A 19,168-nucleotide genomic window follows, 5' to 3' on the forward strand; every position below is an offset into this window, starting at 1 on the left:
CCACTGTGGCTGCTCAGCCAAGTCCATGTGTGTCCCTGGGCCTGCAGGAGCCCCTTGGCTGCAGACCCTGGGGGGGAGCTGGGCCCCATCCAGAGGGGCCCTGCTGGAGGCCAGTGCTGCTGGGAGGGTCTCTGGGCTACCTCCTGCCCCATGGAGGGTCAGGACCATGGCCAGGGTGGGAGCAGAGACCCTCAGCTGTCCCTGTCCCTGGCAGCCACGGGAGCTGGGGCAGGAACAGGGATGGGTGCCAGGCTCCAGGCTGAGTTAGACGTTTTCATTCTCTTCAAAAGGGAATATGGGGGTGCTGTGAGAGGAGAGTCCCCAGAACCACCCCCACCACCACCCTTGCTTGCTCCTGACCCTCTGGCTGAGCCCCCTCCCTTGGAGCTCAGTGTCCCATCCCCTGTGTGACCCCAAAGCCTCAGGGGGGAGCTCCAGGGGGTTGCTGGAGGAAGGCCAGGGCTGATGGGGGCTGAGCCCCCTCAGAGAGGCACAGCATCTCCTGCACCCCCAGCCTGCACACCTGGGCAGGCTGCCAGTGCCAGCCCCTGACCTCTGCCCCAAGCTCTGCCCAGCAAATCCCCAACAATTGGGGCATGACTCCAGGATGGGCTCCTCTGTCCCCACTCCCTGCCCTCCTTCCCCTGGGGCCCTCCAGGTCCCCATCAGGGTCCCAAGGTGGGGGGGGTGACCCCTGGCCTGGCAGGCTCAGCCCCTACCTGAGCTGGGGGGTGCAGTGTAGGCCACATCCACACGGTCACCTGCAATGGGAGGGGTGGTGACCATGGGCCTGGGAGGAGCTGCTCCCTTAAGGAGCCAAAGCTCATCAGTGGGAGCTGGGAGATCAGGCAGACCCCACTGAGTCCCTGGGGCTGCAGGGCTGGCAGCAGGGCCAGGGGACACGGCCCTGCAGGGCTCACCTGTCTCGTAGTAGTCGTACAGGGACACGGTGGCCGGCTGGAGGTTGCTCACCAGGAAGTCCTGCTGGGCTTGGAAGGAAAAGGTCTTCTCCTCCTTGCTCAGCTGTGGAGACAGCCCAAGGGGGAGGTGTAGCCACTCACCATGGGGAAACCCCCACATCCCAGGGCTCCTGCTCCTGTCACCATCTCACCTCGTCCAGGTAAATGGTCACCTGGTCAGGCTGCACCTCCACCTTCTTCACCAGGTTCTGCCTCTTCAGCTGCAGGGACATGGCTTAGGAGGGGCCACAGCTGCTCCATGGGTGCCCAGCACCCCAAGCAGGTGTCCCTCCACGTCCTATAGCCCCCAGGCAGGGACCTGTGGGATGGGGTATCCCAAAGGGGGGCAGGGGGCTCCTCACCTCCACCGTGGATTTCTTGTCTGGGCTGTAGCCCGATGGCAGCTTGGCCTCGATGACAACCATGTTGGTGGCAGGGCGCTCCCCGCTGTACCTGCAAGGGCAGAGCCCCAGGGTGGGCTTAGGGATTCCCTCCCTCCCTGGCTGCTGCTGTCCTCCCCAGCCCCAGTCCCTACCGTGCCCTGAGGCGGAGCAGGAACCGCGGGTTCTTCGTGCCCGCCAGCGGCTCCGTCTCCACCCGCAGCTCGAAGGCCCCCGTGCTGGGCGGGGGAGGCACGTTGTAGCGCAGGGTCACCTGGGGGACAGCACAGGGTGAGCCCAGCGAGGGCACAGGGCCCAGGACAGGGAGCCCAGGCTGTACCCACCTGTGCCAGGGCACAGCCCTGCCCGCGGGCTCGCAGCCCATAGGTGCCCGGCAGCTCGGGCAGGGCCGCCTGCTGCAGCACCAGCCGGTTGCTGCTGTCCAGCACAAAGTCCTGCAGCGTCCCCGTGGGTGATGTCACCGTCACCGTGACGTCCCCGTTGCTGCCGTAGGTCAGGGCGGCGTATTTGGCCAGGGCTTGCAGGGCCACCACGGTGTCCTGTGCACGGGGACAGCGCCAGGGTCACCCCTGAGTGCAGCTCCCAGGAGGGGCCAGTCTGGAGCAGCCCCTGGAGCCCAGGGCTGGTACCTGCGTGGAGGCAAAGCCCCCGTAGGGGTTCTGCTGCTTGCAGAGCCAGCGGACGATCCGGGACGCTGTGCCCAGGTCAGCAGGGGACATGGAGGGCTGGGACAGGTAGGCCAGCAGGACATAGGCTGTCATCTCCACCTCGGCCGACGGGGCCGCGGCCCAGGACAGCTCCAAGGCCTTCTGAGCCTGCCCCTTCCTCTTCCAGTAGAGCTGCCCGTCTGCAGCAGGAGGGGCAGCAGCTCAGCCCCTGCTGTGGGCTGGGCTGGGGTCCCTCCCGGCGGGGGCACTGCCCACGGTGCCCTGCCCACAGGGCAGTACCTGCACTGACGCTGTGCTGGGCCAGGCGCTGCAGCTGCGCCTGCTGCTGCTCCCTCAGCCCTGCCAGCCCGAACACGTAGGCCAGCAGGGCTTGTGTGTAGGGGTCATCCGTGGGAGAAGCCTCCAGGCACTTGAGAGCTGAGCTCAGCACCGGCTCCTGGCGTGGCAGCAGAGTCAGGAGCCAGCCCAGGGCATGGGACTCGCTCAGTGCTGCCCAGTGTGACCAGCTGTGCCCAGTTCACGCTGGTGGCCTGGAATGGCCAATCTCTGTCCCAGCAGCTGTCCCCACCCCACCAGTCCCCGTGGGGAAGGGTCCATCCTCACCAGCGTGGGCAGTCCCAGCTCCAGCATCGCTGCCGTCACGTACGCCGACAGCGAGAGCTCGTCCGAGACACCGCCCTGCAAGGGGACAGGGGGACACGGGTCCAGCCAGGCTGTGGCACCAACACAGGGACACCCCCACTGCCCAGAGCATGCTCTGGGTCCCCAGCCCAGCCCTGCCCCACCTGCAGGGTGTTTTGGAAGAGTTTGCCCACTCTGCGGAAGCAGCCGCTCTTCCTCTGGCGCTGCTGCAGCCAGCGCAGCGCGTCCGTGATGTGCCGCTCCTCGATGGCCATGTAGGCTCGGGCCTGCCCGAAGGACTTGAGGACAAACGCTGTCAGCCTGGAGCCAGGGAGACACCAGAGGGCTGAGGGTCAGCACTGGGGCTGCCCGGGTGGCAGGAGGAGCCCTGGGTGCAGCTGCAGAGCCCTCACCAGGTGTTGCCCGAGGAATCGCTCTTCCCAAAGGCGCTGTAGGAGCCATCGTCGTGTTTGTACAGCAGCTCCCGCTGGTACCCTGCAGGGGGACATGGGCACAGGGCACTGTTTCTGGTGCCAGGGGAGCCAGGTGGGGTGAGGAGGGTGCTGTGGGACAGTGGTGTCCCTGCCAGGCTCCCACTGACCGCTCTGCAGGAACCCCTGGGCCTTGGCGCGGACGTCCGGCAGCAGCTGCCCGGTCTTCTCCAGGTACTGCTGGATGTAGATGTTGGGGGCAAAGCGAACCATGTTCTGCTCCCCACAGCCGTAGGGCATGGCCAGGAGTCTGTCCAGGTTCTGCAGGGCATTGCCCAGGATGTCGCCTGTGCCAGGGGGACACATCATCCAGCTGTATCACCTGTGTCCCCTTCTGTGTCAGCTCTGAGTTGTCCCACGTCCTGCTGAGCCTGGGGACCTCTGCACCCACCCTGTCCCCCGTGGTCCCCAGGCCCCCCCCAGCCTGTCCCCTACCCATCACGTTGATGTGGGCTCTCTGGGAGCTCTCCAGGATGTTTGCAGGAATCTCCAAGGACACTTCTTCAGCACCTGTGGGGACAGAGGGCTGTGACAGTGGGAATGCCCAGCTCTTCCCAGCCTGTCCCATGGCAGCCCCACCCACCCTGTTCCTGCCCAGGCACCCTGACCCTTGGCTCCTCTGGTCTGGTAGCCCTTGTGAGCAGTGGCCAAGCACCCCTGGCTCACATCCCAGAGCACCGCCCAACACCCCTGGCCAGTCCTACCTTCCTGGCAGAGCAGGGAGCTGTGAGTCTTCTCCACCAGGATCCCCCCGGGCTGTGAGGAAGCAGCACCAGTCAGGAGGAGGGACCTGCCTGTCCCCCAGTCCCCTTCATGTCTGCATGCTCTCCCACTGCTCCCCGAGGGCTGTTTGCACCCTGCTCCCAAATCCCATTTTCCTCCTCCCCAGCCCTCTGACCTGCACCAGCAGGGGCTTTATCACGGTGTCCACGCGGCCCTGGGCCGGCACCAGGGACAGCTCGTTGCCGCAGGGCTCAGTGGAGCTGAGGGCCTCGGTGCTCACAGTGATGTTCACCTCCCCTGAAGGTGCAAACACAGCCCTCAGTGCCCAGGGAGCCCCCAAACCTGAGCACAGCCCCCTGGGCTTGGGGTGGGGCTGGCTGGATTGGCCTGAGGGTCCCCAGGAAGGGTGGGAGTGGAGCGAGGGAGAACTCCCCAGGTGCCGTGGGGTTCCTGCCCTCCCTGCCCACCCAACCCCATCCCCTGAGGGGGACCCCGGGCAGCAGGGTGGGGTGGTGGCAGCTCTACCCAGGCTGGTGGCTCGCACGCCCCACTGGAAGGTCTTGGCTTCATCTGCACAGACACAGCCCCTGTAGGTGTCCCCTGCACTCGGTGACACCTCCAGCTCCGCCGACTCTGCCAGCGTCACCTGAACCTGCGGGGCACAGCCATGGCTCCATCAGCCCCCAGAGCCAGGGTCATCTCCCCAGCCTCCCCTGAACCTGCCCAGAGCATGGCACAGCTCCATCAGCCCCTGGCACAGCTCCCTCGGCCCCTGGCACTGCCCAGGTCCCTGCCTGTCCCCGCTCACCCGCAGGCACTGCCGCAGGTAGTTGAAGACGGTGGCCCTGAGGGTGAAGCTCTCGTGGCGCACCACGGCGTAGGGCAGCGCCAGCTCCACGAAGAATGGCTGGAAGGCCGTGAGGGTGACAGCAGGGGACAGCCCCAGGCCCTGTGGGGCTGTACAGAACATGCCAGCCTCCCACTCCGTGATGGCATCGGGCACTGTCACCATCATCTCGGCAGAGCCGCTCTCCCTGCATGGAGAGCATCGTGAGGCCACCCCAGCACGGCTGGTGGCATGGCCTGAGTGGCACTGCTGTGACACTGCTGGTGCCAGCCCACAGGGAGAAGGAGTCCTGAGGTCCCCAAGTCCCCTTGGGAGCTGTCTCTCACCCCACAGGGACCAGGTCCCACAGCCACGTCTCTGGGAAGTAGGTCCGGGGTGCTGGGGGCTCTTCCCCGCCCTCGGTGCCTGAGCTGGCTGAGGTGAACAGTGGCATAATTTCTTCATGAGTATTGCTTCCCACCTCCACACGGTATAGTGTCATGTCTCCTGGAAAAGGCAAAGCAGAACTTGGGAGCCTCAGGTCTCAGCTGGGCTTTGCCTTCAGACAGCACAAAGGTGACCAAAATCCTTTTCCATCCTTGTCCATCCTCTTTGATGCTGAAGGTGTTTTCTGGATGGCTCCGAGTCCCCCTGAGGACACAGCAGCCAGGACTGGCCACCAGCTCTTTGCTCTTTTCAGCACAAGGGCTGTGCTCACCTCCAGGACCTGCAGGACCTGGCATTCCTACGATGGGGAGCCTGGGTGGGCAAGGCTCCCTGGTCTTGGTGAAGAGCTTCAGTGCTGCATCCTGTGAAAAAGGAGAGATTGTTCACCCCCACAGCCAGCAGGGGGAATATCCCCGTTCCAGCAGTGAGTAGTCCCAGGGCTACAGAAAACAAGTGGAGAAGGAGCCTGGGCTTGGCAGGAAATGGAAGTCCTGTGCCACAGGTGTGGCTTTCCCAGCACTTGGGAGAAGCACGGGCGGCTCTGGGATGGGGAGGAACCGGGAGGTCCAGGGGCTTCACCTGGAATAACTGGTAGGGTCCCCTCTTGGAGTCCAGCCAGTCACATAATGGTTCATCCTGGATGCTGTGGGGGTTGATGAATTCAGGCAGTGCTTTGTAGACCTGGGAATAAAGACATGCAAAACCCTCATTTCCAGAGCACAAGGCTCTGCCCACCGCAGCACTGGGTCCATGTGAGGGACACCTGAGCCAATATCACCCCACCCAGCCCAGGCTGCTCCTGGGGCTCCAGGGGGACCCCAGGCAGGGCCAGCACTCACAGCCTCAGCGTTGAGCTCAGCCTCGGGCTTGAGGAGCAGCACGCTGCGATCCACGGCCCGCACAGCACACAGGGAGCCCGGGGCAGCCCCCAGCTGCAGCCTCAGCGCTGCCCCTGGCAGGGCCCTGGCCTCAGAAAATGCCATCTGCACCTGCACAGGGACACAGGGACAGAGGGCAGTCACCTCCCGTGGAGGGCAGGACCCAGCCATGTAACCGTGTTCACAGGGGCCTCAGGATGAGGGAAGAGCCGAGGATCTGACTCCGTATTTCAGAAGGCTGATTTATTATTTTATGCTATATATTATATTAAAACTATACTAAAAGAATAGAAGAAAGGATTTCATCAGAAGGCTAGCTAAGAATAGGAAAAAAAAGAATGATAACAAAGGTTTGTGGCTTGGACTCTCTGTCCAAGCCAGCTGACTGTGATTGGCCATTTATTAGCAACAACCACACAAGATCAATCACAGATGCACCTGCTGCATTCCACAGCAGCAGATAATCAATGTTTACATTTTGTTCCTGAGGCTTCTCAGCTTCTCAGGAGGAAAAATCCTAAGGAAAGGATTTTTCATAAAAGATGTCTGTGACACAGCCACACGTAGGGAAGGCTCTTCTCAGAGGGTTTGGGAGCAGGGAATGGGTTGGGAGACCCTGACACTGTGATGCTCCTGGGGCAGGATGGATCCCAAGGCAGGCAGCCATGGACAGCCCAGCTCCTCTCACCTGGTTGGGGAAGCACTTGGCCACGGAGAGCTCAGTGCTATCAGCCACCATCTCGCCGTTGGGCAGCAGCACATAGACCAGAAGCCTGGCCATGGGTGCCAGCTCCAGCCCGATGGGCAGCTCCAGGGAGAGGGAGGCTCTCTGTCCTGGGCCATGGAAAGGGAGGAGATGTTATCCAGAGAAACTGCAGCTGCTCCAGCCCTGGAAGTGTCCAAGGCCAGGTTGGACAGAGCTTGGAGCACCCTGGGAGAGTGCAGGATGTTCCTACCCAGGGCAGGGGGATGGAATGGGATGGGCTTGGAGGCCCCTTCCAACCCAAAGCATTCATGGCTCTGTGAGGAGCAGGCAGGGGGAGCAGAGCCCTGCACAGCCCCTCCATGCCATGGGACATACCAGGCTCTGCAGAGACCTCTTTCCTGAAGATGCTGGTAATGGACCCCTTGGCCAGGACCTGCAGAGGAGGGGGTGAAAACAAAACAGATGCTGAATGTGTGTGGAATCAAAGTGCCCTGGTGCAGGATGGACCCAGATGAGAGTTCTAGGATGATTTTTGACCATGCCCAGTCTCCAGTCCCCCACCAGCTTCCATGGGGGTGCAGGCCCAACAGTGGCAGCAGCACCTCCTCTGACAGGTCCCTCAGTCCCTCCAGGACAGATTGCTCATTGTTCTGTCGCTGGGGACACCACCATGAACAATGTGTGTGGAGACGTGGCCCTTCCCACAGAACCACCCTGATTCCTGCTGCCCTCCCTCCCTGGGCTGGGGCTCACCATGAAAACCAGATCCAGGCTCTTCAGCTCAGGGCCTAAAGCCTCCTTGCCAAAGATGGAATCCACGTGGAGCAGCTGGGAGCGGCCGCAGGGCAGCTCCCCCCGCGGGGTGCGGATGTGCAGGAAGCTCCCGCTCTTGGACGAGTAGGGCATGAGCATCAGGGAGGCACCTCGGGGCCTGAGGGAGCCCTCCTGGCTCTCAGCTGTCCTGTTGACTTCAGCCTGAGGTGGGAATCGGGGGGTGAATCCACCAGCAGCCCCCGAGGCTGGTGCAGCTCCAGAGGAGGAAGCAGCTCGGGACCCCCGAGGGAGGGACAAGGGTGGGCACTTACCCACAAGGAGACCCAGTCACTCCAGCCAGAGGTGTCCAGTTGGAAGGAGGCTCTCCCTGAGCTGTCAGTCAGGAAGCTTTGTGTCCTCTCTTTTCCCTGGTTGCTGATGGAGAGCAGGACCTGCCTCTGGGTCAGCCCAGAGCCGTCGGCTCCCTGCAGCTGGATCTGGGTGGGAGGGAAGGGGGGATGCTGCACTTTGGGGCTGCAGCTGGGGCACAACAGGGCTGGGAGCAGCGGGAGCAGGGCTGGGAGCAGGGACAAGGCTGGGACAGGGCTGGGAGCAGCAGGAGCAGGGCTGGGGTGAGCAGCAGCAGGAGCAGGGCTGGGAGCAGCAGGAGCAGGGCTGGGAGCAGTGGGGGCAGGGCTGGGAGCAGTGGGGGCAGGGCTGGGAGCAGGGACAAGGATGGGACAGGGCTGGGAGCAGCAGGAGCAGGGCTGGGGTGAGCAGCAGCAGGAGCAGGGCTGGGAGCCGCACGGGCAGGGCTGGGAGCAGCAGGCAGGGCTGGGAGCAGGGACAAGGCTGGGACAGGGCTGGGAGCAGCAGGGGCAGGTGAGCCCCAGGGCAGAGGGAGCCCCCATTACCGTCCCGGTGTAGGGGAGGCCTGGCTTGTAGTCGTGATCGGGGTTCTCAAAGGTGACCGTGACAGTTTTCGGTAAAACCATGCAGCTCTTGGTGCTCTTCATCTCCAGCCCTGTGGAGAGCCAGTGGGGAGCTTAGCGTGTTGCAGGACACAGGACACAGCTGAGCTCTGGCCAGTGCCCCTATCCCCTTGCAGAAAAGGTCCCTGGACATTTGGGTGTCACAGACACGTTTTATGAAAAATCCTTTCCTTAGGAGTTTTTAATCCTGAGAAGCCGAGAAGCCTCAAGAACAAAATGTAAACAATGGTTATCTGCTGCTGTGGAATGCAACAGGTGCATCTGTGATTGATCTCATGTGGTTGTTTCTAATTAATGGCCAATCACAGTCCAGCTGGCTCGGACTCTCTGTCTGAGACACAAGGCTTTGTTATCATTCTTTTTCTATTCTTAGCCAGCCTTCTGATGAAATCCTTTCTTCTATTCTTTTAGTATGGTTTTAATATAATATATATAATAAAATAATAAATCATATCATAAATCAATAAATCATTCTGAAACATAGAGTCAAATCCTCGTCTTTTCCCTCTTCCTCAGACCCCTGTGAACACCACCACATTTGGGCTTTCCTCCAGCACGGTGTGCATCTCCTACAAGAGCAGCACAAGCCCTGTGGAATATTCCAGATCCAAAGCCAAGGTGCAGCTGGGGGCAGATCCCAGCCTGGCTGTGGGATGGATTTTGAGCCTGGCTTTGGGATGGATTTTGAGCCTGGCTTGGGATGGATTTTGAGCCTGGCTCTGGCAGGGTTGAGCTGAGGGCACTGCCAGCGTGGCACACAGAGGTGGCATCTCCCAGTGCCTTAGGAGGGGTCCAGAATCTCTTTATTCTGGGGCCATCCTGCCCTTGCAGGGACCCCAGGGGTTGCTCAGGGGTGCCAGAGGCTGAGCCTGCCGCTATTCCTGGTGTCTGGTGCCTTGATGGCTATCAACACGTGGAATTCCAAGTCTTGCCAGACTGCCCTGACTCACACCCCACCCAAACCCCATCCCTGCATGTGCATCCCTAAATTCCAGCGGCACTTTTGGGTGTTCCTGGAGAGCACCAATCCCTTGGGATGGCCACACCCCCATCCCCACCTGTCCCATCCTCCACCAGTGATGCCTCGACTTCAAGTTTCTTCCTAAAAAATGGAGGCAAAATCTTCTCCTTGGAGGCAGCCAGCGAAACCTCTGTGGAAAAGCAGCCGTTCTTCTCCGTCTAGAGGGAAAATCCATCCCATCAGCAGCATTCCCGGGAAGGAGCCCCTGCAGGGACAGCCCAGCCCCAGCCACACTCACCTGCCCCATAACCGGGTGCAGATCTTCTCTATCCCGTGAGCCCAGAGGCTCTGGCGGAGGCACAGGTCAGCTTGCACCTTCCCCCGGACGGGCTTCCCGTAGGTGTAGCTGTGGGGACAGGGGAGAGGCTGTGCTGGGGAGCCCCCACTGTCACAGACATCTTTTATGAACAACCCTTTCCTTAGCATTTTTCCTCTTGAGAAGCTGAGAGGCTTCAAAAACAAAATGTAAACAATGGTTATCTGCTGCTGTGGAATGCAACAGGTGCATCTGTGATTGGCCCATGTTGGTTGTTTTTAATTAATGGCCAATCACAGTCAGCTGGCTTGGACAGAGAGTCCAAGCCACAAACCTTTGTTATCATTCTTTTTTTTCCTATTCTTAGCCAGCCTTCTGATGAAATCCTTTCTTCTATTCTTTTAGTATAGTTTTAATATACCATAAAATAATAAATCAGCCTTCTGAAACATGGAGTCAGATCCTTGTCTTTTCCCTCATCCTGGGACCTCTGTGAACGCTCTCACACCCCACCCCGCTGGATCCCCCCAGTCCCTCCCATTCCCTTCTCCCCTCTCACCGCCCGCAAATCTCCACCGGGAGTTTCTCGTCCTGCTCCCACAGCATCCTGCTCCCACAGCTGGGGAGGTGAATCGTCACCTCAAACTTGGGCAGCACTGTGGACAGGCACAAGGACATGAGGAAAAGTGGAAATTTTCCAGGGTAGAAATCCATTTTGATTTAGGTGAAATGTACATTTTTGAGTTGAGTCTGTGGTTAGAAACCAGAGCTATGTAGCCTGACTGCAAAACTTAGGCTCAGAGAAACTGCTTCAGTGAAGGACAGAGATAAGTGGGAGGGAGACAGAGAGACTGCTGTGAGAGCAGTCAACCTGACCTAGGAATTCTTTCTAATGAAGAAGAACTAGCGGCAAATGTCACACGAAATTAGTAAAAATGAATATGTATGAACCTATTGTGAAATTGTATGCAGATGTATCTGAGAGGGGGATAAAAAAGGACCTGAAGTTCCCAGAGGTACGCATGTCATTTTAAGAGAACAATTCCCACACGCGTCCGGCGCTGTAATAAACGTACCGGCTTTACAACTTTCACAAAGTTGTGGAGTTTTGATTATCTCCCCAAAACAGACACGGGGGGTTCACAATCCAGGCAGCAGGCCAGAAAACTTAATGTTACAACATACTTTATAAGCTTCCTGACCAATCACACAAAGCAAAAGCACATTGACAGTAGTTCTATCCAATCACCATAAGCACACGTACCTTTGGTTAAAACAATGCTTGCTTATTTCAAATACAATACCCGTTTGTAAGAGACAATGCACACAGCCCCATTCTTAAGCTTTAACCTTCCTAATATCTTGCTAGCTAAACTTTCTGCAGCTTAGAGAGCTGTTCAGACAAATGTTAATACACAAGCTGTTGTTCTATTTGCCTTTTCTATAGTTTAAATAATTTTTCTGCTGACCTATCTCATGACTGTTGCTTTTAGCTCTACTCACAATTCTGTTGTATCTGAGGCCCGCCTGTTGCAGCTTTCCCAAAACCCTCTAATTTTATGGATTCCCACATGGAGTTTTGATTATCTCCCCAAAACAGACACGGGCGGGGGGTCACTCCCAGGACAGCGAGAACATCTCCTGGGTGGCTGCAGGGGGTCGGGACCTGCTGGGGTGGTGGGGTCCCCCTGCCCCAGAGCCCGGTACCGTATTCCTCCACGCTGAAGGAGTGGCGCTTTCCCCCCACGCTGATGGTGTAGGTGCCCAGCGCCGGCTCCGAGGCCAGCGGGAGGGACAAATCCACGATTCCCTGCCGAGGGCTCAGCTCCCGCCACTGCGCGATGCGATTCCCGCTGGGATCCTGGGGGCACACCGGGATCAGCGCCTGGGAGCCGGCAGAGAGCCCTGGCCGCGCCCTGGGTCCCCTCTGCCCACCCCCTGGGGGTCCCAAACTGACCTGCAGGAACACCAGGGGCAGCTGCAAGGCAAAGAGAGCATGGTCAGTGGAGCAGTTCCACTCCCTGGGGGCTCAGCAGGGTGGGCAGAGGGAGGGTGGGATGCTGTGAGCTGTGAGCCCTCAAGGTGCTCTGGATGGATTTTGAGCCTGGCCCTGGATGGATTTTGAGCCTGGCCTTGGGATGGATTTTGAGCCTGGCCCTGGATGGATTTTGAGCCTGGCTTTGATTGGTTTTGACCCTGGATTTGGGATGGATTTGAGCCCGGCCCTGGGATGGATTTTGAGCCTGGCTCTGGATGGATTTTGAGCCTGGCCCTGGGATGGATTTTGAGCCTGGCCCTGGGATGGATTTTGAGCCTGGCTGTGGGATGGATTTTGAGCCTGGATCTGGGCAGAGCTGGCCATTCCCGAGGGAAAGGTGACTCCCACAGCTCTTCCCTGGCCACTGGGACACTGCAGGGAGCCCCTGCCACCTGCCCACGTCCCAGCCCTGCTCTCACCTTCTGGCTGCTGGGGATCAGGTCCTTATCCAAAGAGACCACTCGGAACTTCACTGGGAAAGGGAACAGAGATGGAGGAGTGCCTTCATCGCAGGGAAGGGCATTCCCCGTGGGAAGGGGGAGGGAAACCCACCCTGAGCCCTGCCCTGCCCCCAGCAGCACGGCACAGCGAGCCTGGCATTGCCCTGTGCCCGTGATGGGCATTCCAGGACTACCCGGGATAACCCAACCCAGGAAACCCCGGGATAACCCCCCCAGGACATCCCGGGATAACCCAACCCAGAAAACCCCTGGATAACCCCTCCCAGGATATCCCAGGATAATCCCCCCAGGACATCCCGGGATAACCCCTCGAGATCCCAGGATAACCCCTCCCAGGATATCCCAGGATAACCCCTCCCAGGACATCCCGGAATAACCCTCCAGCACATCCCGGGATAAGCCCTCCCGGTTCCAGGCAGTGCAGAGCAAGGCTCGGTCCCTCACTCCAGGGCCGTCCCCAGGGCAGGGGGTCTCTCCCGCCCCCTCACCTTCCTGCCCGGGTTTGTACACAGCCTTGTCGGTCTGGATGAACACCCCGGGGCTCAGAGCTCTCAGCATCACCTTCTTCTTCTCAGAGACATCCAGGGACTCTCCTCGGATGGAGACGTGCAGGGCCACGATCTCCTCCTTCCCTTGGGCGGGGGCTGGAGCCTGCGGGGGATCAGCGGGTGGGACAAGGACAGGGCCAGGGTGACCCCGAGCACGCCCAGCCCCAGGACCCCCCACACCTGACGCTGGCTGGGGCTCTGTACAAATCACAAACGGGACGGGGCTGCTGTGGAACTGCCTTGAGCTGTTTTATTTTCCAGCATCAGTCTCATTACATGGTGATGACAATGGGAAGATGCCAGCAGCTCACGTCCCCAGCAGCAGACCAAGAACTTAATGTTACAACTCACTTTATAAGTTTTTTGACCAATCACACAAAGTCAAAAGCACATTGACAGTAGTTCTATCCAATCACCATAAGCCCAGGTACCTTTGGTTAAAACAATGCTTGCTTATTTCAAATACACTACCTGCTTGTGAGCCTTCAAACATAATGCACAGAGCTCCATTATTAAGCTTCAACCTTCCTAATATCTTGCTAGATAAACTTTTCTGTAGCTTAGGGAGTTATTCAGACAAACGTTAATACACACACCATTGTTCTATTTGCCCTTCCTTTTCTACAGTTTAAATCATTTTTCTGCTGACCAATCTCATCGCTACTGCTTAGCTCTCACCACAGTTCTGCTGCCTCTGGGGCCTGCCTTTTGCAGCTTTCCCAAAACTCTCCAATTTTGTGGATTCCCACAACACCCAGGGACCATTCTAGCCGGGATAACCTGAATCCAGCTGAGCCTGAATCCATGGGGGAACCCAACAATCAGGGGTGGGAAACAGTCAGGGCAAGGGTGAGACCCTGCCACAAGATGGGGAAGTCACATCTGTCCCCAGCCCTGATGGAAACAGCCTGGAGGGTCCCCCCACCTGCTCCCGGCTCCTTTGGGGTGACATTGGGGTGACATTGGGGTGGCACTCACAGGGAAGGTGATGTTCAGGTACAGGTGGGGCTCCAGGACCTCTCTGCTGAGCAGGGTGGTGGGAGGGATCCCGCTGTCCCCCTGCAGCTGGACACGGAGCTGGACGGGCCCCTGCAGGTCCCTGAGGTGCACCCAGAGCGTGGCAGGGTGGGGGTGGTACAGCACAGCTGGGGACACCACCACGAAACTCCTGGCAGGGACGAGGGGCAGGAGAGCCCTGGGCTGAGGCACATCCAGCGCGGAGACCTGGAACAGCCCCTGGAGCACAGGAACCGCCCAGGCTCCCCTCTCTGCTGCTGGGCTGCCCCCCTGGGCTCCTCAGCTCAGCTCTGCAGGTGAGGGAACAACAGCCCCTGGAGCCACCAGGGCCACCAGGGCCACCAGAGCCTCAGTGTCCTCAGTGCTCCTGGGCAGGGACAGCCCCCAGCCTGAGCAGCTGGGGCACCCTGGGCAGCAACCAGGGCATGGGAAGGACTGAATCCCACCAGGAACTGCCAAGAGGCTGACGCTCAACCACCCCAGCAGGCACAGGAGGGATTGAATCCCACCAGGATCTGCCAGGGAGCCAAGGTACACCCAGCAGGCACAGGAAGGACTCAACGCCACCAGGAACTGCAAGGAAAGCAAGGTTAAACCACCCAGCAGGCACAGGAGGGATTGAGTGCCACCAGGAACTGCCAGGGAGCCAAGGTTAAACACCTCATCAAGCACAGGAGGGACTGAATCCCACCAGGAGAGGCTGAAGCCAAGAGGATGAAGCTCAACCATCATACCAGACACAGGAGGGATTGAATCCCCCAGGGAACTGCAAGGAAAGCAAGGTTAAACCACCTCAGCAGGGACAGACAGACACAGAGGGGACTCACGGTGCTCCAGAGGCCCCGGCTGAGAGGAGCAGGATGGTGAAGAGGGTGGGAAGGGCTGGACACATCATGTCTCCAGCTGGATGTGGATGTTGGGAGCAGCCACAGCCTCCCCCTGCAGCTCTGGGATCGCTCTGGATCTGTGTCTGATCCGCTGCAGGCTCTGCAATGGGTGCTTGTGTCCCAGCCATGGAGGAAATCAGGGCTGGAACAGGAGCCCAGGGGGCTGCAGTCAGGGCACCTGCAGATAAATCCAGGCAATGTTTGCCCTCTGCCCACGGCTTCCGGGGGTCAAGGACTCCAGGGATGTTTGCAATATTGGGAAAGGTCCCTGGAGTTTCACTCTGAGCCAGGACTCCACAGGTTTGCTGGGAAATGATGTCAGGAGGCAGCAGAACACACAGGAAAGGAAAACAGCACAGCCTGAGGAGGGGCTGGGAGCTGGGCCTGATTTCTCAGAAATTAAGAATTTACAGGTTTTTCAAATGTAACCAGGTTTGGGCAGGTCACATATCCCAGGCTGGCTTCTTGCCCAGTTTTATCCAGTCTGGACAGAGGAGCAGGGCAGTGTGGGGATGTGGCATCACCATCTGCTCCCATTGCACACATGGGAGATGGACACCGGCCAGGGCAGGCCCGAGCTGCTTCCTGTGGATTCTTCACTTCTTTCTTCTGTTAAGGTTGGGATTAAATGTGTGAGACAGTATTTTTTGTTGGGACTGAGATGTTTATTAGTTCTTATCTACGTTACAGTCTCACAAACCCTGAGTTCTACAGCACTTTGACAAACTAAAAATGGAGCCCCATCTCTCTCTCTCTCCAAGGCCTTTTAAGGATCAACTGTCCAATCATAAAAATTAACTATTTATTAATTAATTATGAAATTGTTTTTACTTTTAACCCAATAACCAACCACCTGTGGCCCACAATGCAGACTTTTTTATCCAATTACACAACACACCCAAACCCATGGAGAAGAAGGTGAAGGAGGAGAAGAAGGAAGGAGGAAGAGGAGAAGGAGAAGGAAGAAGAGGAGAAGGAGAAGAAGAGGAAGAAGAAGAAGAAAAAAGAAAAAGAAAAAGAAAAAGAAAAAGAAAAAGAAAAAGAAAAAGAAAAAGAAAAAGAAAAAGAAAAAGAAAAAGAAAAAGAAAAAGAAAAAGAAAAAGAAAAAGAAAAAGAAAAAGAAAAAGAAAAAAGAAGAGGAAGGTGAAGAAGAAGGACCAGCCTCCATCTTGCATTATATCTATTACTATATTCTAACCCCTTAAACTCTAAGTTTTCCACCCTGTGATATCACACACTTCTATCCAAACCCCACACCCACAATCCCAGTTCTGTCATTCCATTTTGGAAGATGCTCCACAGCCTCAGGTCAATGCAGTGTTCTCCTGGGGGCCAGTGCCTGTCAGAAAGTCTCAAATTCTCAGTGTCCAGGGTTCCAACAGCTTCCCTGTGTCCTGGTGGGAATGTGGGACAGCCCCACAGTCCTGAGCACATCCCCTGCTCTGGGGCCTTCAGCTCCCTTCCCTCTGAGGCTGTGGGAACCATGGAATCACAGAGTGCTTTGGGTTGGGAGGGGACCTTAAAGCCCTTCCACCCCCTGCCATGGCAGGGACACCTTCCACTGTCCCAGTGCCCCAATCCCCTCCAGCCTGGCCTTGGGCACTGCCAGGGATCCAGGGGAAGCCCCAGCTGCTCTGGGCACCTGTGCCAGGGCCCCACAGGAAGCCATGGATGGGGCTGACCTTGTCCATGGCAGCTCAGATGACCACAGGCCTGCCCAGCTCAGGTTTTGCTGGACACAGCTCTGTGCCCACCTGGCTGCCCTTTGGAGCCGCCCCAGGGGCTGTGGGTGGCCAGAGGGGCTGGAGCTGCCCGCCCCAGGACACGAGGCAGGAGCACAGCCCGAGTTCACCCAGTGCTGCAGGAAATGGGCAGGGTCAGTGCCCTGCCAGACATCCCGGGGGGGACAGGAGCTCACAGCTCCCCCAGCACTGCCAAGGCCACCGTGACCCCTGTCCCCAAATGCCACATGCACAGGGCTGTGAAACCCCCTGTGACAGCATTCACAGGGGTCCCAGGATGAGGGGAGAGACAAGGATCTGACTCCATGTTTCAGAAGGCTTGATTTATTATTTTATGATATATTTTATATTAAAACTATACTAAAAGAATAGAAGAAAGGATTTCATCAGAAGGCTGGCTAAGAATAGAAAAGGAATGATAAAAAAGGTTTGTGACTGACCGAGACAGTCCGGATACCTGGACTGTGATTGGCCATTAATTAGAAACAACCACATGAGACCAATCACAGATGCACCTGTTGCATTCCACAGCAGCAGATAACCATTGTTTACATTTTGTTCCTGAGGCCTCTCAGCTTCTCAGGAGGAAAAATCCTAAGGAAAGGATTTTTCATAAAATGTGTGTGTGACACCACTCCAGGGATGGGGACCCAGCACTGCCCTGGGCAGCTGTGCCAGGCCTGGGCACCCAGAGCAGCCAGGCAGGGCAGGCCTTGGAGCACCAGAATTTGTTTCCAGAGCCCCCATGCCAAGGCTTTTTCCTCTCCTCAAGCTTTCACCTCCCACTGCCAGTGGAAAACCCAGGGAGGGCTCTGGCTGGCCCTGCCCCTCCAGGCAGGACGGGATTTTGCCCAGAGCAGCTGTGGCTGCCTCTGGATCCTGGCAGTGCCCAAGGCCAGGCTGGATGGGATTGGGGCACCCTGGGACAGTGGGAGGTGCCCCTGCCATGGCAGAACTGGATGGGCTTTATGGTTCCTCCCACCCAAACCCTTCCATGGTTCCATTGATGCTCAGCCCCCCAAACCCAAACTTTGGGCAGCCAAACCACCCCAGGAGTGTGGTGGGACCCCCAGACCAGCTCAGAGCTGACAGACCACGCCACATGTTGGGAATCCTGGGAAGCAGGAAAGGATTAAAGGAGTTTTCTGGGACATAGGACCTTCCTGTGCCCTTGGCTGTGTCCATGTGACATCTCCTGATCCTGTGGGTTGTTCCTCATGGGAAGCCTCTTTGCAGTTTGGTGTTGCAAGAGATTTGAGGAGGATTTCCTCCATAATCCAGCTCTCCTGAGAGCAGGAATGGTGCCAAACAGGAGCTCTGTGCCTGGGTTTGCACCTTTTATCCTAGGGTGGGAGGGGAAGCCTTGCACACCCTGCTCCCCACAAGGGGACAGCCACACCCTGCCCTGTGCCTGCCCTGCTGCCACCCTGGGGTGCTGGCACAGCAGCTGCTCAGCTGGGAAGGAGCCAGGAGATCCCAAATCCCTGCCTGGCTGCAGGGAACCATCCAGCTCTTGGATGGGTCGTGGTCCACAGGCCATGGGGAGGCACCTCCAGGTGGGATTGTGTCCAGGTGGGCACCACCCAGGTGTTGCTGGGAATTTGGGGCTTCAATGGATGCTCTTCCTGTGCATTTAGCGGTGCAGGGAGAGCCCTGCCTCAGGGGCAGCCCCAGCCCAGGGTAACCCTCACCCTGCCATGTGCTCCTCACACCAGCCCTGGGGTGGGGATGTTGTGCTGCGTGTGCAGGGTGCTCTGTGTGCAGTGAGCTCTGTGTGCAGGGTGCTCCGTGTGCAGTGTGATTCCCATGCAGGGGTGCTCTGTGTTCAGGGATGTTCTGTGTGCAGGGTGCTCTCTGTGCTGGGTTCTCTACGTGCAGGGTGCTCTCTGTTCAGGGGTGCTCCTTGTTCAGGGTGCTCCATGCTCAGGGTGCTCCCTGTGCAGGATATTCCTTGTTCAGGGTGCTCTGTGTTCAGGGGTGCTCCCAGCTAAGGGTGCTCCCTGTGCTGGGTGCTCTGTGTGCAGGGTTCTCCATGCTCAGGGTGCTCCTTGTGCAGGGTGCTCCTTGTGCAGGGTGCTCTGTGTTCAGGGGTGCTCTGTGTGCACGGTGCTCTGTTCAGGGGTGCTCCCTGTGCAGGGTGCTCTCTATGCTGGGTTCTCTGTGTTCAGGGGTACTCTGTGTTCAGGGTGCTCCCTGTGCAGGGTGCTTTGTGTGTTCAGTGTGCTTCCTTTTCAGGGGTTCTCCCTGTGCAGTGTGAAGTCTCCCCGAGGAGATGGATCCCCCTCAGCACAGTCAGGACACAGCACCAGCTCCAGACTCTTTAATGTCCCACCCTTGGCTCACAGCTCAGCACCAAGGATGTTCTTCCCCCCGGGAGGCTCTTCCCCCCCAACAACCTCCCCTGGACCTCGTGTCCCCCCCAGGCCACACACTCAGAGCTGGCTGCACCCAAAGAGCATTTCCAGCTTGCAGGAGCCTCTGGAAGTAGGATCCATGGGGGAGCCCAACAATCAGGGGTGGAAAATGGGGCTGTGAGCCCCCAGCCCTGCCTGGACCATCCCTGCCCTGCCCAGTGAGCAGGCAGGGGCCATCCTGGGGGACAGCCACAGCTCCAGGTCTGGCAGAGGGACATCCAGGGGATGCAGTCACAACGAGGGGTTTTAGGGGGCACCTTGCTCTGTTTTTGGGGGCACCTTGCTCTGTTTTTGGGAGCACCTTGCTCTGTTTTGGATC

The 19,168-nt window shown here is 58.3% G+C and overlaps 1 protein-coding gene across 1 annotated transcript; it reads right to left on the reverse strand.

The window, feature by feature from the left end:
• Nucleotides 1–264: 264 nt before the first annotated feature.
• On the reverse strand, nucleotides 265–14,821 carry LOC115913772 (alpha-2-macroglobulin-like protein 1). The gene is given in 36 exon segments (XM_030965998.1): nucleotides 265–281; nucleotides 720–761; nucleotides 921–1,023; nucleotides 1,112–1,180; nucleotides 1,322–1,412; nucleotides 1,495–1,613; nucleotides 1,684–1,899; nucleotides 1,990–2,207; nucleotides 2,308–2,464; nucleotides 2,632–2,706; nucleotides 2,814–2,970; nucleotides 3,063–3,144; nucleotides 3,251–3,427; nucleotides 3,576–3,650; nucleotides 3,845–3,896; nucleotides 4,039–4,160; nucleotides 4,389–4,515; nucleotides 4,672–4,897; nucleotides 5,037–5,196; nucleotides 5,417–5,498; nucleotides 5,716–5,817; nucleotides 5,976–6,125; nucleotides 6,703–6,848; nucleotides 7,096–7,153; nucleotides 7,474–7,695; nucleotides 7,806–7,970; nucleotides 8,388–8,497; nucleotides 9,524–9,644; nucleotides 9,721–9,832; nucleotides 10,302–10,398; nucleotides 11,450–11,603; nucleotides 11,700–11,720; nucleotides 12,200–12,252; nucleotides 12,730–12,892; nucleotides 13,768–13,957; nucleotides 14,634–14,821. Coding segments are annotated over 36 exon segments (4,419 nt in total).
• Nucleotides 14,822–19,168: the final 4,347 nt, after the last annotated feature.

This window comes from Camarhynchus parvulus, chromosome 27 (genome assembly GCF_901933205.1).
Source record: "Camarhynchus parvulus chromosome 27, STF_HiC, whole genome shotgun sequence".
Taxonomy (NCBI): Eukaryota; Metazoa; Chordata; class Aves; order Passeriformes; family Thraupidae; genus Camarhynchus; species Camarhynchus parvulus.